The 24506-nt window shown below is 36.7% G+C and overlaps 2 protein-coding genes across 4 annotated transcripts in view; one reads left to right on the forward strand and one right to left on the reverse strand.

The window, feature by feature from the left end:
- Window positions 1-24506, forward strand: part of slc25a26 (solute carrier family 25 member 26) — a 298023-nt gene that overhangs the window by 210460 nt on the left and 63057 nt on the right. The window lies entirely within an intron of this gene.
- The window catches only part of lrig1 (leucine-rich repeats and immunoglobulin-like domains 1), a 121600-nt gene that overhangs the window by 12920 nt on the left and 84174 nt on the right, over window positions 1-24506 (reverse strand). For all 3 annotated transcript variants that reach the window (XM_043708291.1, XM_043708289.1, XM_043708290.1), the window contains 7 exons: window positions 21528-21671; window positions 20676-20819; window positions 16711-16854; window positions 10179-10259; window positions 5581-5652; window positions 1933-2004; window positions 42-205 (listed from right to left, as the gene is read on the reverse strand). In XM_043708291.1, the coding sequence (XP_043564226.1) occupies window positions 42-205; window positions 1933-2004; window positions 5581-5652; window positions 10179-10259; window positions 16711-16854; window positions 20676-20819; window positions 21528-21671 (821 nt within the window). The remainder of the gene's footprint in view (window positions 1-41; window positions 206-1932; window positions 2005-5580; window positions 5653-10178; window positions 10260-16710; window positions 16855-20675; window positions 20820-21527; window positions 21672-24506) is intronic.

A 24506-nucleotide genomic window follows, 5' to 3' on the forward strand; every position in this document is an offset into this window, starting at 1 on the left:
ATTAGTCAAAAGCTTTTAATTCCTTCAAAAAAAAAACTTACCACAAACAAAACTTTCTGCAGCGACAATGAAGATGCTTTGGCCTTTTAGTGATTCTGGATGAGCGCATGTAGCGACTATACTGGATTGGAAGCCTTTTCCAATGAGCCACTGTGGCAGCCATTTTAATTGGCAGTCACATAAAAAGCTATCACTGTTCATTGATCTGTAGAAATACTTTAACCATTAATGTGCTGAACATTATTTCTGTAATTCTATTAGATGCTTAAATAAAGTTATGATTAATGGAGCAGCCTTAATGCATTTGCCTGAAATACATTAGTTTGAATGTAAAATGAAAAGTTCCTAGTTCTTCCAAATTAAAGAATGCGTGCATGTACAAGCAGCCAGAATCTGTAGCGCAAACAATATGTTATCATGGTCAAGTTGGTTAGCACTTACAAATATGAGTCAATTAATTGCCAACATAATTTGGGTAAAGACAGGATAAGTGGATTCACAGGCAAATCTTTGAAGCTGGTTAAAAAAGTTGAGAAGATCAGTGATGTAAGGTGTCCCTGTGATTTATATATTGGTGCTTACTAAATTAGATCTTAGGTCAGGAAATGCAAACAATTTTACAGAAAAAATGCCAACGCCTCAGAAAAGCTGTTGAGAAAATATATTAGTATAGCAGCAGGAATATGTACTTAAGTTGGATCCATAGACTAAAGAAGTTGAGTTCATTATCCTTACAGCAGAGAGATGAAGAAGAAATTGACAGGTGTTTGAAATTATGAAGAGTCTTGATAGACTAGGATGCAAGAAACTGTTTCCACTGGTAGGAGATTGGAAACATTCGAATAAGAATTGCAATAATTAACAAAAGTAGCAGCAAATTGTGTTGACCTAGAGCTCACTGACTAAATGTTTGTTGGAATTATGTAAAGGGAATTGGATATATGCTTGAAAATGGCCATCATACTCCAATATGAAGAAAGAGCAAGACAACATCTATTTAAACATTTTTTTTAAAGGAGCTGGCAATAACATTATCAAATTGCCTTTCTCAAATTGCCTTAGATGTTCCATGGTTTCCTCGAATTCAGCACACTTATTTTTGTTAATGACTTCATGGACAGACATTTTTCCAAACATTTTCTAAAATTTGTATAAAGATCTATATACATCCCCATATGCACTATCCTAGTCACCACCTCAAAAAAAAATTAAAATTTTACCAAAACAGAAGTGATAAAGAAATGCAGATGTAAATTACTTATAGCACAAACCTTCTATGATCTTGTGCACAAATTTTAAAATTATCATGATGACAGCCTAGTCATAAAACTGGCCACTCCTCGCATTGCCTCTGATCAATTTGATCCTCAAATGAAATTTCCACTACATCTGATTCCTAAAATTAAGCTTTTTGTTATTGGTTGAAAAACTTCCAAATGAAAATATCAAATTTTTCAAAAAACTGACTATTATACACTAATTAAACTGGTAACATTTCTTTCTAACATAATTTTCAGATATTTAAGAATCAGGTTCTTCACAGTTAGTGAAATAATATTTCATGCTGATGAAAACAGATTTTTTTTGTGATATGCACATTTTCAGCTGTACAAATAAAACTGATTCAGGTTCTGCTTCGAAGTTCATAAAGGAAGGTTATTTAAAGTGTTTTGAAAAAAAAACTCTATAATACTGAACAGGCTAGTATTGAAATATTCCCATGTTTAGTGATATGCAATTTAAAACAGAAAATTCAATTCAGTGAACTACATAATTTTAAATGCATTTTGCATTTGTAACTACAAAAAAAAGCAAGAACTCTATCCTCAAAGATCCCTATTCCAAAGTATAATTTGCTTTGGTGTCCATTAGACTATTTCCAGCCAAAACAAATTTCAAACCAGTTAGTGTGACAAATTTCTATTTACTTACAGTTCTTTCAGATTCTTCATTTTGGTGAATGCTTCTTCCTGGATAGACCTGATCATATTGTTCCCCAGATTTCTGTAGAAGGAGAAATTATATGTCGCCACTGTTTCAAAATTTTCCAAGGTAAAATAGCTAATTTGTTCATTTAAGAAAAAGATCATCCACTTAATCTTACATGTATACAGTCTACTGTATGTGTACACCTTGATATCTACCTTTTACTTCTGAGCTGCAGAGATATTTGACAAGCTGCAGAGATATTTGACAAACTGCACAGGCCTTTCAGCAATTTATTTTGGAGGGTCAAGGAAGAGAATCTAAAGTTAACCCATACCTGGAGTCATTCAAGTTTGCCCTATTCAGTCACATTCAAAAATATAAATATGACAGCTTGTCCTGCTATACATTACTGTCATAGGTTCAATGGACATACCTTACTTGCAAATTTTAAAGTTATTTGGAAACATTGTGCATGGTGAAGGTGAATGTAGAACTTGGAAAGGACATACATTATACTAGTTGGTGGAATGGGCAGACAGGAAGTGAAATTTAATGCAGTAAAATGTGACTGATCTTGGTAAGAAAAACTATAAAGAGAGAGTACTACAAAAAAAAATGTTTAGGAATAAAAGGGACAGAGTGTATAGTCTTTGAAATTGGCAGGACAGGTTGACAGTATAATTAACAAAGCATGTATATCTTAAACTTTGTTCATAGAACCATAAAGTACACCAGTAAGGAGATTATGTTGAACTTGTGAAAGGCACTATTGCTTCCACAGCTGCAGTTCTGGTTCTGGTCTAGTTCTGGTCACCACAACTTAGAAAGGACATAAAGGTGTTGGAAAGAGTACAGAAGTGGTCAGGGAAATGATTCTAGACACAAGGAACTTCCATTTTCAAATTTTGATTCTGACAAAGCATCACTGGACTCAAAAGGTTAACTCAGATTTTTCTTTCTATGGATGCTGCCAGACTTGCTGCGTTTCTCCAGCAAATTATTTTTGTGACATTTTTGAGAAACCTTTTTTTCCCACATATAAAGTGGTTAATCCTGGAATACACTGCCCAACGTGTAAACAAGAGTGATTTAATCAAAGCATTCTAAACGGAATTAGGACTATTTTCTAAAAAGGAAAAATGAGCAGGGTTACAAGAAGACAAGGACTTGATATGAAGTAACTGTACATTCCAAGAGCTAGTGCAGACACAAATGGACCTAACATCCTTCTGTGCTTCAACAATTCTGTGATTTTGTGGTTTAAAAGTATCAAAACCCCTCTGGAATATAATTCTACCCAACAATGCCCTAAAGTAATATAGATAAGCCCATTGAGAAAGTACTGCTTTGTATAAAATAAGTACATAGTTAAAAATTAGTTTAAATAAGGTCGACAAATGCAAGATTTGCTCAAACATTTCACTCAAGTACATCTACATAAAGTAAAGTTTAATAAGCAAACTGAAGAGACAAACCAAACAATGCTGAACCCATTTAACTATGGACAATAGAAGTGTCACCTAACACTTCAATACAGTAGCGAAGGAGTGCTGAACCTTTGCTGCTGCAACAATCTTTTTCGTTGAAGTGTAAGAATCTAGCCTTCTCAGGTAGGCATTAAAAAAATCCCACAGATCTATTTACCAAAGGGCATGAGTGTACTGCTAATGCATTAGATAATACTTGTCAGTCAACTAACTGACATCACTAAAAACACATTAGTTACTCATTATGTCATTGAATAACCAACTATATATAAACTGGCTGGTGTATCTGACTTCATTACTAGAATGAAAGTTCTGAAGGGCAATTGAAATGCATGTCTTCTCCTAACTTGGAACACTAGTTTTCATATAAAAGTTGCAAGCAAACACAGAAATCTGACTGGATAGAAGTGAGTTGTTCTAACAAAAAAAATAAAATCCCAAAATTTTTTCTCAATAAATCATCAAAACTACTCGAATTCTGGAGATTAGGTACAGTAGACTGTTATAGATCTAGAATGTATTGATTCATAAGCCTCAAATAACTAATAGTTTTAAGTATTGGTAACACGACTGTCTGTAGAGATGGATTCTAGATTTTGAGGAAACTAACAGTACAAATGGTGGGTATTTCAGTTTTGTGTCACTAGTGTATGAATATTTAAAATTACAAATAAAATATTTTGACAAGATATTTCTCCACAGTTTTTGTTTATCTTCAATTCATATAAAGATGTGAATTAGGAGCAGAAGGTGGCCAAATAACCTTAAATGCCATGCCTGTTTCACAGTCATGGCTAATCTGATTACTTTATATTCCTGTTACTCCAGATAACCTTTTACCCCTTGCTCATCAAAAATCTCCTATGCCTTAAAAATGGGTGAAAAACTTGCTTCCACTACCTTTCATGGATCAGAATTCCAAAAACATTCAGCCATCTGACAGAATTTTTTTTTTTTAACAAACAGTGATCCCTAGCTCTCTTTTTTCCTGTAAGAGATCTCCTTTCCACATCCAAACAATTAAACCTGCCTGGATCTTGTATGTTTCAATCAGGTTAGCGATTACTCTTCAAAACTCTAGTGGATACAAGCCTATCCTGTACAACTGCTCATTATAAAACAAACAGCAATTCTCAGTGTTGTTTTTGAAGTCTAGTAAACCTTCTATAAGCTGTTTCCAAAAGGGCTGCATTTCTTCCTTATATAGAGACACCAATACTGTACACAGTACTCTAGATGTGGCCTCACCAATGTCCTGTATAAATGAACATAACCTTCTTACTTCTGTATTCAATTCCACTTGCGAGAAATAATCATATTCAATTAGCTTTTCTAACTGACTTATGTGTTCGCATACTAACGTTATCTGATTCATGCACTAGAACACCCAGACCTCTATGCAATCTCTCAACATTCCGATAATGTTTTCTTAATTTTTCCTGCTAAAATGTACAATTTTACATTTTCCCCATATTATACGTCATTTGCCAAGCCTCTGCTCACTTACTTGAACTATCTACATCCTTTTGTAGCCTCCTTATGTCCTCTTCATAACTTTTCCACATTGTGAATCAATAAATTCTGTCAACAGTAAATTTAACTATACCTACTTTTGATCCATTCATCCAAATCATTTTCAAATTGTAAAAAGTTGAGGCCTCAGCACTGATCCTGTAGCACACAACTATTTTGTCAGCTAGGCAATGACCCATTTATACCGATTATTTCCTGTTAGCTGGCCTATCTTCCATCCATCACAATATGTTACACACTATGTTATGTCACAAGAGTCAACAGTCTGGAAAGACTACAAAGTGATTCTCATGAGTCAGTAGCAATCAGGAAAAGATCTTATTTTAGAATTAGCTTTCTCATCTAAATGAAATCCATGCAAAAAATTATGAAACTAGATCAGCAAAAGAAAAATTTGAGCAGGGTGCGGGTGAGTCACTGAATTTAATTATCTAGTATCTGAGGTTCTCCTTTAATGCCTTAAGGACAAAAGAAAAATATAACCAAAGTTTAGACTATAACCAGGAGGAAGCAGATGGCTCTGCAAACTCAACTTCTTCTCAGTTTACAAAGAAGCTATTAAATTGCCAGCAGCCTACTAAAGCAGCCACTGTTGGCAGACTGCTAACTCGGTGTATTATGGGATACTCACAGGTGTTCGAGGGCCTCCAGGCCTATGAATGCTTTTTTGGCTATAGATTTGATCTCGTTTCCAAACAGTGTTCTGCAGTTTCGCAAACATATACAGGAGATGAATAGAAAAAGAATAAGCACAATTAGTTCAGCAAAATTGGATAAAGAAATTATACGTAGAGGAGGTAACTTGAACTGCTCCAAGATTAAAGTACAAATTCAGTACTGGGCTCTACTGCTTCGAAAGAAATGCCTTAAGAACTCATGAATTGCAAGAAAAGAAAGCCATGTGGCTCAAATTAAATTAAGTACCAAAAAATAAAAAGTAAAAATAAAAATCTGTCCAGTAATCAGCAGCAAATAACGGGCTAGATTAACTGTGCTGACAGCTGCAGCATCCAGCATTACACCGGAGAAAATACTCAAATAGCTCCAAAATCTTCCAGCCAAATCTACTTGCTTCTGCTTTATTTTCTGCCCTTGCATACCTTTTGAAACACTTAAACCTGTAGCCCCATAAAATAACGACACCCTGCAAACTGTTAAAATTAAGTTAGACTCTGCTTTAGAATGATTTTAGACTGTATAACTATGCTGAAAGGCTTCTCTCTTTCCTCCAAAAACTTAGCAAATAGCATGACAAACTCCCTTTATTAACGTAGTAATTTTGATCCAGGAGAGTGAAGTCACACAGACCAGAAAAATGCTAGAGCTGGTTGATTCAACTAGGATCAGGCTAAGAATGAAGACTTTGCAACGAGAGTATCCTTGACCAAGGAGGGAAAATTCTTTTTAAGATCAATCAGTTTATCCATTCCAGAGTGACTTTCAATTGTATCCCACTGGAAAAGGTATACACATTTAATAGTTGAGGTTCTCTTACACTAGTTGATAGGAAGGATGTGGGTGGCAAAATCAATAATCATTTCCATACAAAGGGTCATGGTCATGGTAAGCTATTTACTTAAACCCAGTATTTTATGTGGCATAGGTACACCCACAATTCCATTAGAAATGTAGTTCCAGGAGTTTGGTCCAGAAACCGTGAATGAATGACAATACATTTCCAATTCAGGATGATGTTTGCCCTGACAGAGAAACTTACAGGTTAATGTTACGATACAGCTTTTGCCCTTGTTCTTCCAGACGATGGGCATCACAGGTTTGGAAACTGGCATCATAAAAATCTTCAATTGCTGCAGTGTGATTTTTTTTAGATGTCACACATCTACGCAGAGAGTTGTGAATTCATGGAGTGCGTTGCCAGCGGTGGTGGTGGAAGCAGAGTCATTAGGAACATTTAAGCGACTGCTGGATAGCAGTGAGTTGAGGAGTGCGTAGGTTAAGTTATTTGATTTTACATTAGGATTAATCCTTAGCACAACATTGTGGGCTGATGGGCCTGTTCTGTGCTGTACTTTTCTATGTTCTACACATTTACCACTAATGCAGTGGTGGTGGAGGGAAAGCCAATCAAATTAACAGCTTTGTACTGAATGATGATAGGTTTCTTGAGTGGTCGCACTCACTCAAGCAAGTGGAGAATATTCCACCACACACCTGACTTGGGCCTTGTAGATGGTGTCGAGAGTGTGGTGCCGGAAAAGCACAGCTTGGGACTGGGATATTATATTATGGGGGTTGGGGAAATGAGGAAGCTGTTGAGATCCATTTATCCAGTGTGGTTGCAGGGTCCCAAGGTGGAATATGAGGTGTTCCTCCTCCAGGCGTCAGGTGGTAACAGTTTGACAGTGGAGGAAGCCCAGGACCTGTATGTCCTTGATGAAATGGGAGGGGAAGTTGAAGTGTTCAGCCACAGATCGGTGGGTGCAGGTGTCCCAGAGATGTTCTCTGAAACGATGCGCAAGGCGGCATCCTGTCTTGATTGCCCAACGCCACATTTCCCCTCCCCCTACAATGTCCCAGTCCCAAGCCTCCCAACTCGACACCGCCCTCCACACCCGTCCATCACTACCTCCTCTGACCTATCACCTTCTCCCTCACCTTCATCCACCTAATCACTTTCCCAGCCACCTCCCCACAATCCCAACCCCCTCCCATTTATCTCTCAGCCCCGACCTACAAGCCTCATTCCCGATGAAGGGCTTATGCCCGAAACATCGAATCTCCTACTCCTCGGATGCTGCCTGACTGGCTGTGCTTTTCCAGCACCACACTCATGACTCCAGCATCTGCAGTCCTCACTTTCGCCTTGTAGATGGTGGTAAGTTTTGATGAGCCAGGTGAATTATTCATTGGCTACACAAATCAGGGAACCTTACAAGTTCAGTGTCTGGTCAATTGTATTCCTCAGGGTGTTGACTGAAGGAGGAATTCAGCAATGGTAATGTCAGCTAAATGTCAACAGGAGATGGTAATATTTTCTTGTTGGAATGGTAATTGCTTGGCACTTATGTGGCATGATTGTTACCTGGCACTTATCTCTCAAACATGAATGCTGTGCAGGTTTTGCTGCATGTCAGTACAGACTGCTGTATGATCTGAGGGACTGCAAGTGGAACTGAATCTTGCAATCATTGACAAAGTTCCCAAAATATGACTGGAGGGTGAAGGAGAAGGCCAATGACAAAGTAAAATAAAGATGATTGGATATTAAAACATTGATCAGAAGAACTCCAGCGACAGCCACAATCACTTTTCATTGTGCAAGACATTAGCAAGTTACATTAAGTTTTAGCTCACCAGCGCTGACATGTGGAAAACTTCTGAAAAACATCCTTTTGGGCAAGTTTTATCCACACAGCTGCAGCCTATCATATATTTTTCTTAGATTAGATTCCCTACAGTGTGGAAACAGGCCCTTCAGCCCAACAAGTCCACACCGACCCTCCGAAGAGTACCACACCCAGACCCATTTCCCTCTGACTAATGCACCTAACATTGTGGGCAATTTAGCAGGGCCAATTCACCTGACCTGCACATCTTTGGACTGTGGGAGGAAACCGGATCACCCAGAGGAAACCCACGCAGACACGGGGAGAATGTGCAAACTCCACACAGACAGTGGAGGCTGGAATCAAACCTGGGACTCTGGTGCTGTGAGGCAGCAGTGCTAACCACTGAGCCACCGTGCCATCCCAAATCTGTAACCTTTTGCACAGGAGGGATGGGCAAATTTTTCAGAAATTAATTTGTACCAGAGGTGATCCAAGCACAAATATCTAATGCCATTTACAACCATCTTTAAAACAGTAAAATGACACTAGCATTGCAAAATAAAGTAAATGAAGTTGAAAAATACATGTAAATACATCAATTCTTCCATTAATCTAGAGCAAATACGACAAGCAAATGCAACATTTGAAAAAGTGAAATCATTGAACAATAGCATTGTGTAGTGTGCAAAGTGACAAAATCCATGGGTACAGACACGTGCATAGTTTGATTGGAGGAGAAGCATTCTGTTAAAAATGAAAGCAGCATTGCTGAGATGTAGGTATTTCCTGTGAAGGGGTACAACTTCAAACAGGACTGAATAGGATGCATAGATTACTGCAGCTGCTACAGAAGGTGATGAAACGAATGTTAAAAGAGCAGAAAAAAAATGTTGTGTCTTACGCTAATTAATACATGTGATCCCCCAATGCTAGGTTTCTCGGCACTCTTGGTTTGAATCACTACACCACTGGCAGTGCCTTCAGCTGCCAAGGTTCTAAAGCTCTGGAGGTCCTTGCCTAAACCTCTCTGCTTTTATTCCTCTTTTTCATCCATCAAGGTGCACATTAAAACCTACCTCCTTTGCCTATCTGTCCTAATATCTCATACAGCCTGTTGTCAAACCTTGTTTGATAATGCCCCTGTGCAGTACCTTAGGATATTTACTATGTTTAAAAGCACAATATAAACACAAGGTGATGTTATTATACAGGTGCTTGTCTTATCATGGATTACAGGACTTTTCCCTTAGCTTTTTGTAATACTGTAAAAATACTAATGCATTGCATCAACATCTTGATCTCAATGACAGTTACATATTAAAGATTTTGTAATACATAATTTGGTATATTATAACATATGTTCTCACTAAGCTTCATTGCGGCATGGCCTCATTACAGCCAAATGGCATCATTTAAATCTTGTGAAGTCATAGATACAGCATTTGCAGAGCTGCACAGAAAAAAAATTATTATAAGGGACCATGCAAAAATTAAATTTTGCATTAAAATTAAAAAGGCAGCATTGATCAAGACTCCAAAATAAATACTCAGTTTAAAACTAAAGAAGACGCTCATGTCATCCCCACTTTATCTTAAATCATTTTCAAAGGCTATCCATACAGTCAACAGTGGAGTTGACTGTGCATATTTGACAGTGGGTTCTTTAAACTGATATGCCATGAATATCTTGAGGTATGGTTAATTTCCAAGATTCTATCCCTTGGATTTTATAGTTGCACAGATAGTTAAGTACACCCTGTTGCAACTTCTGAACTGAATAGCTAATTACAAGTCATTGCATCTCATCATTTTCTTGAGCATAAAGATGAGCCTAATTCCCAAAGTTCCTATTCAAAGCTCAAGCGCAAGAACAATGGCTGTAAAAGAATAAGCTTTTCATGCATGCAGTTTGGCTGACTTCAAAAGATGAGATACTCACAGCTTGCTCAGACCATCCAAGCCAACAAAGGCCCCATTTGTATCTTCTATTATTCCTGAGATTTCATTATTGTCTAGTTCCCTGTAGGGAAGGAAAATAAGAAAGTGCAATCAATTTTCCAGTCTTACTCATTTACATTACGAAAAGGTAAAAAGCAGGGGGTGGCAAGTACTTCTTTAGTTTATTACAATACACACAGAAAAAGAAAGATCGATCATGAAGTTATTGAGTACAATATAAAATCTTGTCCAGAGTCTTCTGAAATCTGCCAATGAGTATTATTCCCAAGAAAACATTGCTTTTTTTTAGATCTGATTTTTTTTGCAAGATGAAACAGCTACTATCTTGGGTCTTAAACTAGACTGCCAAAAAGATTAAAATTTAGCAAGGTTTTACAAAGATTTGAATTTTTGCAAAATAGATAGGATCTACGCTTTCAAAACCTTAAAATGCAGATATGACTATCTTAACAAAGTATTTCGAAATGTGGAGGTAAGAGTTAGAAAACATTGCAATTCAGTTTTGAGAGCCTGAATAATGTGGAAGTAATATCACTCATTAAACAGCAATCCACAAGATTCATTTTAGATTCCCCATTTAACAATATATCACGTGTTCCAAAAGGATGCCAAATTTACTTCCTAATGATAACAGCAGGAACAAATACTAATCATGGCAAGCTTATGATCTTAAACTTGGGATGACTAGGAAATATTTCTATTGCCTTATTAACTGTGAGTCACTTGAGATGAAAACTTATACTTTCAAAGTTGGTTACCCTTATTCATTACTTCTGCTGGAGTTTTTACATTTGTTGGTATTTCTAAAATCATTACTATTCCATTCCTTCAACTTCTTATTGGTATAGAGATTTCTCTTCACAAAGAAAAAATCACATTTCTGTGATTCAGGGAATCATTCTATCCAATTGCATAAATCTTTGGAGGAACAATTCAGTCTAAATTTGTTTTAATGAATATGTGGAAATGCATTAATTCCACAGAAACTTGCTTTAACATGGCTCTATATTTTCAAAAAGTTTTTCTGGCTATCTGACATGAAAATGTACTTTTTAAATGGATTCAGTGCACCAACTGGACATAAGCAAACTATTTATATTCTTTACTCAAGGAGGAATTTTCTCCATATTAGTAGTACACAATATTATACTTTGAAGTTCATGTCAGAATGTTTAAAAGGGTTGCAAAGTTTCAAGTTTTCCAAGTCGAGAAGCTATTGCGACTTTGAAATCTTCAGATCCTAATCGCCCAATTAAAATGAAAAATTATTTTTTCTCAAATGGATCCCATGGTCCGTAAAGAGAGCAGAAAGGATAAACTATTTTCTATTGTCCCTTCACTTGTACAATTAACTGGTCCACTTCTGGACTTAAGCAAAATTGGTGAAAAAGGTCACCTATTCGGACATTTAACAGCATGTCAACCTTGTTTATTGAGGATTTCAAACAATATTTTAAAAGGATATATCAGAAAACGTTAAGACTTTTGCAAATTTTTATTATTGATTATAAATATGCAAATTACTGTCATTAACCACCAATAAAGAGAAGTTTATTAGCAAATGGGACAGCTATCAGCTTAGAGTTTTTTTTAAGATTAGATTCCCTACAGCATGGAAACAGGCCATTTGGCGCAATAGGTCCACACCAACCCTCCGAAAAGTATCCTACCCACACCCATTACCCTACCCTAAATTTACCCCATACTAATGGACCTAACACTATGGGCAATTTAACATGATCAACTCACTTAACCTGCACATCTCTGGACTGTGGGAGGGAACCAGAGCACCCAGAAGAAATCTACAAAGACACAGGGAGATTGTGCAAACTCCACACAGACAGTCACTCGAGATGGGAATCGAAACCAAGTCCCTGGTACTGTGAGGCAGCAGGGCTAACCACTAAGCCACCGTGAGTTAAGTATACTGCTTTGTAATTAATACTTTGAGGAATCCAGTGTTCCTTCATTACTGCAAAGGAAGTTACATTTTGAAAAAAATAATTCCCTAGTAGCTTCCAATATCAAAGTAACACCAACAAGTCTAGGATCAGAAAGGTGGCGGGATCAAGGAGATGATGATATAGTGGAAAAATCATTGGTGTTGTAATCTAATACCGCAGATTACCATTCTGGGGACATGTGTTCAAATCCCACCATGGCCAGTGGTAAGATTTGAACTTTAAAACCTTGTTGTGCAGTGGTCAAGGATCAAGTCCCACTTGCCCCAGAGGTGAGTCATAACATGTCTGAATACATTGATAAAAATAACTAAAAAAGGCAATGGATTGTAATTAGTCTTTAACTATCACCAGTTTATAGCAACAGGAAATAGGATAGTAATAGGAAAGAAAAGTCAAAACCCAACACTGACCACTGGCATTTGGAAACTGAAAAATAATTAAAATTATGATTTTAGAGGAACTGGACAGTTTATTGCAGCACAAACTGAATTATCCATTTGTCTGCTTCTATAAATGTAATAATAAATCTGATCAGTTGAGAAGAAGTTTCAATCTTTAAATAAAAACTTAACGGAATGATAAATAGACCCAAGACTTTAAAAAAAAAATTGTTATGCACATGACTGTGGGACAAAGCAGACAATTTGAAGGATATCAAAGGAAGACAAAATTGCAGAAATATTTCTTTATTTAAAAGATGTTTGCATCTCTGTATTAAATTGCTGGAAAGTTATGTCAAGTTTTAGTTAAGAAGAGACTTTGATAAACTTAAGGTGCAGAGCTTCAGTTCTGGAATCAAGTGCAAACTTTGTAAGAGAATAAGATTATCCAATGGACTACAAAAACAAAGCAAAATAACTCTAGATGCTATAAATCTGAAACAAAAACAAAAACTGGAGAAACTCAGCAAATCCGGCAGCACTTAAGGATAAAAAGCAAAGTTGATGCTTCAGGTCACTGGATCCAAAACGTGCTATTTAGACCTGCTGTGTTTCTCCTGCAATTTCAAATTTGGTCCAATAGTGCTTTTATTTTTGCCCCTCCAGTCATTAGGTAGAGTTTCAGCACTGAAACTTGCACAAATATTTAGCACCACTGAAAAACATTGAGTGTTTTAAAAAGGAGTTGTGTACATGCTACAAATCTTAGGTTATCTTTCTTGCTTAAAATGTATGAAGTAATGCAGTGAAGCAAAAGCTATTGCAATATTTGATACTAGCCACACAGGATCTACTAGGTTAATGCATGCAGTCAAGAGAACAATATGTTCAGTTTGTATTAAAGTCTTGCAAGCTGGAACAAACTGGAAAACTTCAATATTGTACTTGTTGTCCCACTGAAGTAATAAACAATATATTTAACATGAAGGTGACTGAAATTAATTTATGTATTAAAAATTCAAATTTGGTTTTACCTTACATATAACTACCTACAACAACACTTCAAAAAAAGGTACTTAACTAAATGAAAAGTGCTTTGAGACATCCAGTCATCAGAAAAAGTGCTGTTTAAATGCATATTTTCTTTTCTAAAGCAGAATTTGATTCTCAGCTTGACCAGCCAGTTTCCCTTGAGATGAAAGTATATACTAGTATAATAGAGGGGCATTCTATCTTTGGATATTTATTCTCTAAATATAGGGTTTTAAATTGACTATGTCATTGTATTCTATATAACGTCAATGTCTTTGCTCATTGCATGTTTTTCTTTTAATTGAAAAGAAAGGAGGGTAAAGTAAAAGAAAAAATGTTCTGAGTAGAAAAACCTTTGATTTGAGTTCTTTTTGTATTTACTTCCTTTCTCTTACAAGCTTCACTGGCAATTTCCTATTCTTTCTGGCTGGCTAGGCCTGAATGCCTGTTGGCTTGTTAATCATTGCTGTGTGAAGGCCTCAAGGCTTGACCTCCATTTGAATAGTTATGCATTTCAGCAGTTTCACACCCACTGAAGGCTCGTCAATCCTCAGCAACAATGGAACCATAATTAAAGCATGCTCGTTTCTCTTTCACCAGGTGCAGGACCCATTGGGCCTCTGCTTCATTTAATTAGAATTCTCAGCATTCAAGTAGAAAACCGCAGCACACTGTCAGACAGATTGTTCAAAATATAAACATAAACCTCTGAAAGCAAAAATGCTCCAAGGAAAAACTAAGTTCTGCAGGATATCTTCTTGCAAACAGAAACTTTTGCTTCTACCTTTGGGTGTAAAGAAGAGGTGGTGATCATGAAAGTTCTTTGTAAATTCCTTTTCACTGACAAACGCATCACTAAACAAGATTTGGCAGCTGCCCAAAAACTAAAAACTAAAGCAGATCTTTAAAATGCAACATTAGATTTTTTAAGCTATCAACGATTAATTTATTCCCAAGAAAAATAAAAATAAGTACTCATTTTTTTTACATTCCGTGACTGAGCTGCCAATTTTTAGTCATGTTTTCAGCATACTTTGAATAATTGAATATCATATTTGCAATACTTACTATTGATTTACAACTGTAAAGAAATGACACATTTAATGATCATACCCTTTCACAATTACTGCCAACACTATGTGACTGGAGATTAGGAAACTTGGAGATCTGAAAGTTTTCTTGCATTTGGTTGCTAACTGAAATTTAGCAAAAATCAGAAATATTCCACTCCTGGAGAATAACCGAAACTACTGCACGGCACCTACTTTATAAGTTTAGGAGCAAGCAAAGCTAATTTCCCCAATCTGAAAATCAGTTTTGAAATTGACAGCAAAAGTAACTTCTACCATAGTAAATGATAAACAAGTGAATAAAATCATAATTGTAGAAATTAATGTATCCTCAAAATAAATTGTAAATTGACGTTTTATTATATATAATATTTTCTATATATATTTATTACCAAATTTATCTCTTTTCTAAACAAATTACTACATTTTAAGATTTCAGGATTAACACAGAACATTGGGATACAATACTTACACAAGGCACTAAACTTGCTGAAAGTATAATGAATCTATATTAAAAGTAAACATAGTTTAAAAACAGCTCTTTGGTCCTATTCTCAGTGCAATGAAAGTGGTAAGAACAACATAGATAATTAATATACAGGATCTGCAATAATCATATTATGAAGTCTCTTTCCTCAATAAACCTAACATACTCTACAGTTCTCTGTCTCTAGCAGATAGCACTGATATAGACTAACAGTTGTATATTAGAAAAAGATATGTAAAATATGTAATTTTTAAAAAATTTAAAAAATTTTTGAAGCTACATTACAATTTGTTTCCACTGCTATTTCTCTTATATTTACCTGATAAAATACTTACAATTGAAAAAGTTGTGCATAGCAATTGAGTAATGTGTCATTTGCTATTTCTATATTAACTGATCTGTGCTAAACCAGGAAGAAGCAGATGGCACAAAAGCAGTTGGCAAAAGCTAACAAGTATTGTAGGTGGATTTCTTATTGTAGCAGGAAAGGTGGAAGAGAGTTAAAAGTCAAGAAAAACTTTACACTGGTCAATGAAACAGTCTAACTTTTCAGCAAACATTTTTATACATTATGATTGTTAAACTTTAAACCAGAAGAATCAAACTAAAAGGTTACAGACCTCTCATGTAGAAATAGATAGCTACTGTATACATTTGCACACAAGCTGAGTAAATGTCAACTGCTTAACTACAAAATGTGAAAAAAAATACTTTAAAAGCATGGTTTCCCCAGATGCTTTTCAAAGAAAGTATATATACATACAATTCAGCATTTAAAATCTCAAGAAATGTCAAACACAGAAAGCCACAAGATCTTTGCAATTTCATTCAAGTATACATAATTTGGGGCATTATTGCACAAGATTAGATTTACTCAATCCCTTTGTTTAATACAAATACAAAAAATGACATGAATTATTTCATTAATGTAGCAATAAACTGAATAAATCACAAATATCTACTTATCTGATTACCAGTAACAGCCTTGATTCACAAATGCCCTTAAAACACCAACAATATAAAAAACTTACACTTGTATAACTCTTTGACAACCTCAGAATGTCCCAAAGTGCATCGGAGTTAGTAACATTGACTACACCAGAATAAATACTGCAGAGTAGGAAAATATGGCAGCCAATTTGTATATAGTAAGATCTTGCCACCAGCAAATTAGAGGAACGACTGTTGGTTTTGTTTCGGTGTTAACAAACGAGGAAAAAATATTGACTCAGTTCGGGAAATCTCTAATTTGCAAGAAAGTGTAAAGGAATTGTTTACATGAACTAACTGAGCACTAACCAGATGTTCAACATGCTATCAGACTAATTTCTAGTAACAAGTCACTCCAGTGGCTTACTACCAAGGTTGACATAAAAGGTTTTCACGAGGTTATTACATGTTAATAGAGAAATGATTTGATGTAACAATTTTGATTTAAATGAGAACAGAGGATTCAGTATATCTAACTTAATATGAAACATCAGTCACAGCAGTGCATGTTCTAAATTGTTACAGCAGATTATCCGGATTGGAATCAAACTTGTTCATGTCTCACTATATAGCAAATTTCAATACGTACAATACTCGTAGAGTTCGAAGTCCTTTAAAGGTCCCATCAGCAATATGGCTTATACTGTTGTGACTTAAGCGAAGAATCTGGAGTCCGCTTAGTCCTGTTAGGCTTCCCTCATCCAACCTGATCAGGTTATTGTGAGAAAGATTTCTGAGAAGAAAAATCATAAGACTTAGAAAAATTAATAAAATATATAATTAGTTAATAGCTATTTTGCATACAGAGGCAGCTTTACCTTTGACACAGAAATAATGCATTGACCCTTCCTTCTCCCCTCACCAAGCAATCTTTACCTTTTACCTGTTGCTGAAATCATGTTACAGTGCATTTCCACAAGTATTCTGACCTTCAGATCAATAATATGCAACCCTTAATAACCTAGCAAACTCTGAATCAAACAGTGGGGTCAGTCCAATACTGACCTCATTTAAACATTTTCTTTAGAGATTATGGTAGTGCAACGCCCAAGATGAATTGCAGTTCAAGCATTCTCACCTTGTTTTACTGAACTCAGCTCTTCATTGCCTTAACCAGCTGAGCCACCAGGGTGGCAGTAAGAAAAAAAACAAATCTCGATTCAATTATTTAAAGTGTTAAAAAAAATCACATCAAACTGGCCACAGTGGGCAGAGGAAAAATTAAAACAACTTTCATCCCTTGTCCCATACAATCCAGATAAAGAAAACAGAAAACAGGGGGGAGAACAAACAGCTATGGTACACTGCACGCAAATGTAAAGCATCCATGTGTATCAACCTGCATATATGTCAACCTTCTGTGGATTTCAGATCAAGTTTAATTTGTGGACTCAATCCGCATTCAAGTTTAGAGGACAGCCTGACTTGCACTCATTTGTATACAAATCAACATTATTTCTGTTTACTAAACATTTTACTTAGTGAGGCAATATCATGGGATTTTTAATCTTTAACTATGAAATCCCAGCTGGAATTTTTCTGAAATGCACACCAAAAATATAGGATTGTCAGCTAACAGTTTGTAAAAAGCATATTTGTGACCTTGGGTTAACATTATGAAAGCTGATAGTGGGTTAAAGAGATGTTAAACAGAAACAAAATGATTATGGTTGAGCATCCAACTCAGTATCCTGTTTCTGCTTTCTCCTCATAATCACTGATCCATTTAACCCAAGAGGTAGATGAGATATATTATGCAAGAGTATGAAGCTCTTCATTTATTTGAAAAATCTCAAAAATGCTCTTGGAATCCTAATGAACACAAATACATACCAATCATTCATCAAAATGTATTGACTGAATACTAAAATTTTAATTTCTGTCAAGCAATCCAAGGAGTAAAATAGGATATTTTAGGTATTAGATGAACTGAAAGAAAAACTGCAAAGATCAACAGATCTCCCATTTAAATTCAGAATTAATATCACTTGTTACCAGAATTAACTCGTTATTTTTTCAAACCAGAATGTAATTTTGATCCCAATCTGAGGAAAAGCAATGTTTGTTTTCAGGATATTTATATTCTATCGACTAGCCTATAACCAATGTTACAATTTCAATGAAAGTAAAATTTTGAAAAAACAAACTTTTAGAAAATATTTACTGAAGTATTACCACCAATGGAAAGTCAGACAGAAGAAGACTACCCTAAAACGCAGAAAACTAGCTAAAAGATAATTTCCCACCCAGCAACAAATAAAATCAAATAAGACACATGTACAGTCATTCTGTATACTCTTATTAAAGTAAAACAGAAAACTACTTCATAGCAACCTATTTGTATAACTGTGACAAGTCAAAATAACATGAATTACACAATTTTAATTATTCCATTTATTTTCTTCCGTCCACATCTAAGCAAAGCTAACTTTACATGTTTCAGTGGTGACTGAAACATACAAAACATCTTGTAACTTATGCACTTACCCTCAATTATTCTGTACCCAAGTGCACAATATCCCCCATGTTATTCCTAATTAATTTAAACCCTCAAAGATCTCCCTCTAATGTACATCATGCTTGCTGTCTTTCATTCCAAATGAGTAGTCCTTCAAATAAAAGGTTTTTCAAATTACTTCATACCACTAACCTTTGTGGAAAGAACAGGGAGCAATCAAATTGACTAGCATGAAAACAGAACAACCAACAGTCAGCTGGAATTCAATTCTGTTCAACTCATGAGTGCTGGAAAATCTAGAATCTCAATGTGAAAGTTTACATATACCCAACAGGTTTAGCTTTGTTCAAATTGAATGAAGTAACAAACAAGCAAATATAAATGTGCTAACTGCAAAAATAAGTTTGTCAAACTTACTGTAAAATGCATTTCAACTTAGCATCCAAATGATTTAACTCTTTCAAGAAGAGGTTTTCACATCCTCCACAATGGATTGTTTGCTGTGTGTTATAGATTTTGCAACTACAACTTTAAAACTAACTAAAACTAAACAACAGACTTCAGTAATGCGTTCGACAAGCTTCCCCATGGGAGGCTGGTGAGCAAGGTTAGATTTCATGGAACACAGGGAGAACTCGCCATTTGGATACAGAAGTGGCTTAAAAGGTAGACGACAGAGGGTGGGGGTGGAGGGTTGCTTTTCAGACTGGAGGTTGTGACTAGTGCAGTGCCACAAGGATCAGTGCTGGGTCGACTACGTTTCATCATTTATATAAATGATTTGATTGTGAGCATAAGAGGCATAATTAGTAGGTTTGCTGATGACACCAAAATTGGAGGTGTAGTGGACAGTGAAAAAGGTTACCTTAGATGATAACGGGATCTTGATCAGATGGGCCAATGGGCTGAGAAGTGGCAGATAGAGTTTAATCTAGATAAATGCAAGGTGCTGCATTTTGGGAAAGCAAATCTTAGCAGGAGTTATACACTTAATGGTAAGGTCCTAGGGAGTGTTGCTGAACAAAGAGACCTTGGAGTTTAGGTTCATAGTTCCTTGAAAGTGGAGTCGCAGGTAGATAGGATAGTGAAGAAGACGTTTGGTATGCTTTCCTTTATTGGTCAGAGTATTGAGTACAGGAGTTGGGAGGTCATGTTGCGCTGTACAGGACATTGGTTAGGCCACTTTTGGAATATTGCATGCAATTCTGGTGTCCTTCCTATCGGAAAGATATTGTGAAACTTGAAAGGGTTCAGAAAAGATTTACAAGGATGTTGCCAGGGTTGGAGGATTTGAGCTATAGAGAGAGGTTGAATAGACTAGAACTGTTTTCCCTGGAGCGTCAGAGGCCACAGGATGACCTTGTAGAGGTTCATAAAGTCATGAGGGGCATGGATAGAACAAATAGACAAAGTCGTTTCCCTGGGGTCAGAGAGTCCAGAACTAGAGGGCATAGGTTTAGGGTGAGAGGGGAAAGATATAAAAAAAAGACCTAAGCGGCAACTTTTCCACTCAGAGAGTGGTACATGTATGGAATGAGTTGCCAGAGGAAGTGGTGGAGGCTAGTACAATTGCAACATTTAAGAGGCATTTGGATGGGTATATGAATAGGAAGGGTTTGGAGGGATATGGGCCACGTGCTGGCAGGTGGGACTAGATTGGGTTGGGTTATCTGATCGACACGGACAAGTTGGACTGAAGGGTCTGTTTTCATTCTATACATCTCTCTGACTATCACTCTAATAACTAAATTACTCTGCACAGATTTAGAGGTGTTTAACGTTTTGGGATGGGGTTGGGAATCGAACATTCACATCACAATCAAGTTTGTCCTTATTCCAAGTTTCAGTTTGTCCACATACCAGAATATTATAAGAGTTGATTGTCTTTATCTGCTGTGCTACTTCATAACTCCGGTGTAGTCATAAGTATTCCAACACTATTAACTTCATATACAGACCATAATTTAATACAATGCTACTTCTACAACCATCGCGGAATGTGTTCTCACTTTGTCACGATTACATCAGTGACATCATTCACAAATATATGTGAATCCATTGCTCTAATTTCACAAGTGCTATTGGGGGGCACTTACAATTCCACTAACTTCTGGCAGAATCCCCAGGCATCAGGATGTATTCGAGAGATAGTATTGTAGTTCAGAAAAAGCTGCTGCAGAGAAGACAATCCATAAAGCCAGCCACTTTTCACTTCATTCAAGACATTATTGTCCAAATGTCTAGAAAAGATAAATTTGAGAGTTATGCTACCTTCAAACAAAACATAGGACCACAAGAAATTAATTCATACCTTACTTCTAATGAAATGCATTACAAATACTACATTTGTTAAAACTGACTACAATTCAAATTTTCACACCAAAGTGACCAACAAAGTCGACAAATCTACAAAATCAAAAAGCCTTAGAATCCCCATCTATCACCTACTCACTGGGACAGATAGAAAATTTAGACATCTACTAAAGTCTGAATTGCAGTTTTTTTATAGCATTATAACATTGCGCAATATGATATTTCAGGGTAAACCTTCGACTGTCCAGATTCACTTCAGCATATGATAAATATAAATGGAGCAAAAGATGAAAATACATGTAGGCATTAGAATAACAGCCTACAATACCACATATTGAACATATAAGTTTGATGGCCTGTTGTTACAGTCACTTCTAAGGAGAGTGCATATGGGAAGTAACAAGATAGAAGGAAGATGAACAAAATAGGGGCTACAGGGACAGAATATTAGGGTGGCAGGGGTGGAAATGCAAATGATTGATTGGCTTGTCCACTGACAGTCTTCATGAACTCAACGTGATGAATCTTTCTGTGCTGTAATGATTTTATAACAATGCAGAATCCTGCAACATAGTGCATTTCTGCTACAGATGACCTTCTCATATCTGAGATATCATTTTGTAAACATGACTTACAAAACTTGCATCCTGGCAAGACCCCAAAAGGCACCATCCATGAGTTTGCTGATGTTATTCCTCTGCAATTTAAGCACTTCTAAGCTGTCTAATCCTTGGAATGTTAGCCCATCGATGAGGCGTATTCTGTTTCGGTTCAGTTCTCTGGAACATAAATTGTGCAAAAACTTTTCCTTAAGTCTGCTTTCACTTGCAATTGTTCTCTCATTTCTGCTAGTATTAAAAATAGGCAGCTCCCAAATGAACTGATCCAAACTCCAAATGTGTTGAAATGATGAAAGTGAAAAGTACAGTGTGTTTGATTTCCAAACTTTAAAGTTTTCAGAACAGAACTAGTCAACAAGACCCAGTGCAAATTGAATATTCTTGTGTTGAGACCACCAAACATTTAGATTCAGTCCAGAATTCAAAACATACCAGAGGTTTGTCTTTGCTCTTTAATACCAGTATGTCACTGCTATGCCATCCCCAACTGACGTAGCATATGTCACTAGACTTGTAATCCAGAACATCTGCCATATGCAGGGTTACAGGGAAAAGACAGGAAATTGGCACTAGGTAACAGGAGGGGAAGGTAACAGGACATGTGCAGGCTTAAAAAGCCAAATGGCTTCCTCTTGTGCCATAACAATTCAGTGAGCTTATGGAATTGAAATCCCACCAAGGCAGATGGTAGGATTTACATTTAATTAATAAAGCTAGTTTCAGTAATAATGACCATGAAACCTATTAATTGTGATGAAAACGTACAACTGTCCTTAAAAAAGGAAGGAAATCTGGACCACATATGACTTCAGATCCATAGCAAAAAGGCTGATCTTAACTACCCTCTGAATTATCCTAGCAAGTCACTCAGTTCAAGACAATTAGGGTTGGGAAAAAAAAATTATTGGGCTTGCCAGCAACAGTCAAATCCCACGAAAAAACAGTTTAAAAATTATGGAGGCACTGTCTGCTCTACCATCTGGTAGCTGCAAATTTCACAATCATAGAAAGCAGTCATGCAAAGCAACCCAATGATCTTTATTCTTAAGGCTAACATTAATTTCAGCAGTAATTCGACAGATCGCTTAAAACAAATGCGAGTCAGGTCTTGTTCTTTGTGATGAAAAATGCAGTCCCACAAATCTGAGTTTATATCAATCACAAACAACTTCCATTCATAATTCCATTTGTCACGTCAATAGTAACAGCGAGAGAACATTGCTCAGATCATCATTTTGGAATATCTGCGTCAATTGAATTCTCAACAAAATTTTTTAAAAAGTCTTACTCTAGATTTACCTAGCTTTGCTTCAGAGAACAAAAGGTCATAGATTCCTGTTTGCAACAATCGAGAAATACAAACGTTTCAATAATCTATAAATAATTTGGATACGAACATAGGAGGTATGGTTAGTAAGTTTGTAGATGACACCAAAATTGGTGTAGTGGACAGCGAAGAAAGTTACCTCAAAGTACAACGGGATCTTAATCAGATGGGCCAATGGGCTGAGAAGTGGCAGATGGAGTTTAATCTAGATAAATGTGAGGTGTTGCATTTTGGAACGGGAAATCAGGGCAGGACTGGTACAATTAATGGTAAGACCCTGGGAGTGTTGCTGAATAAAGAGACCTTGAAGTGGAGGTCCTTGAAAGCAGAGTTGCAGGTAGATAAGATAGTGAAGGCGACGATGGGCAGGCGTACCTTTATTGGTCGGTGCACTGAGTAGAGGAGTTGGGAGGTCACATTGCAGTTGTATAGGACATTGATTAGGCCACTTTCAGAAAACTGCATGCAATTCTGGTCACCCTGCCATAGGAAGGATGTTGCGAAACTTGAAAGGGTTCAGAAAAGATTTACATGGATGTTATCAAGGTTGGACAATTTGAGCTACAGGGAGAAGCTGAATCAGTTGGGACCAATGTCCCTGAAGCATTGAAGACTGAGGGGTGATCTTAAAGAAGTTTATAAAATTATGAGAGGCATGGATATGGTAAATACACATTTTCCTAGGGTTGGGGAGTCGAAAACAAAGGGGCATAGATTGAGAATGGAAAAATTTAAAAAGGATCTCACAGAGGGTGGTGTGTGTATAGAATGAGCTGTCAGACTAAGTGGTGGAGACTGGTACAATTACAGCATTTAAAAGGCAACTGGTTGAGTATATGAATAGGAAGGGTTTAAAGGGATATGGGCCAAATAGAGTCATAGAGATGTACAGCATGAAAACAGACCCTTCGGTCCAACCTGTCCATGCTGACCAGATATCCCAACCCAATCTAGTCCCACCTGTCAGCTCCCAGCCCGTATCCCTCCATACCCTTCCTACTCATTATACCCATCCAAATGCCTCTTAAATGTTGCAATTGTACCAGCCTCCACCACATCCTCTGGCAGCTCATTCCATACACGTACCACCCTCTGTGAAAAACTTGCCCCTCAGGTCTCTTTTATATCTTTCCCTTCTCACCCTAAACCCTATGCCCTCTAGTTCTGGACTCCCTGACCCCAGGGAAAAGACTTTGCCTGTTTACCCTATCCATTCCCCTCATAATTTTATAAACCCCAGGGAAAAGACTCTGTCTATTTATCCTATCCATACCCCTCAATTTTGTAAACCACTATAAGGTCATCCCTCAGCCTCTGACGCTCCAGGGAAAACCAGCCCCAGCCTGTTCAGCCTCACCATATAGATCAAATCCTCCAACCCTGGCAATATCCTTGTAAATTTTTTCTGAACCCTTTCAAGTTTCACAACATCTTTCCGATAGGAAGCAGTCCAGAACTGCACACAATATTCCAACAGTGGCCGAACCAATATCCTGTATGCCGCAACACGACCTCCCAACTCCTGTACTCAATACTCTGACTAATAAAGGTTAGCATACCAAACGCCTTCTTCACTATCCTATCTACCTGCGACTCCACTTTCAAGGAGCTATGAACCTGCACTACAAGGTCTCTTTGTTTAGCAACACTCCCTAGGACCTTAACAT

This window comes from Chiloscyllium plagiosum, chromosome 18 (assembly GCF_004010195.1).
Source record: "Chiloscyllium plagiosum isolate BGI_BamShark_2017 chromosome 18, ASM401019v2, whole genome shotgun sequence".
Classification (NCBI taxonomy): Eukaryota; Metazoa; Chordata; class Chondrichthyes; order Orectolobiformes; family Hemiscylliidae; genus Chiloscyllium; species Chiloscyllium plagiosum.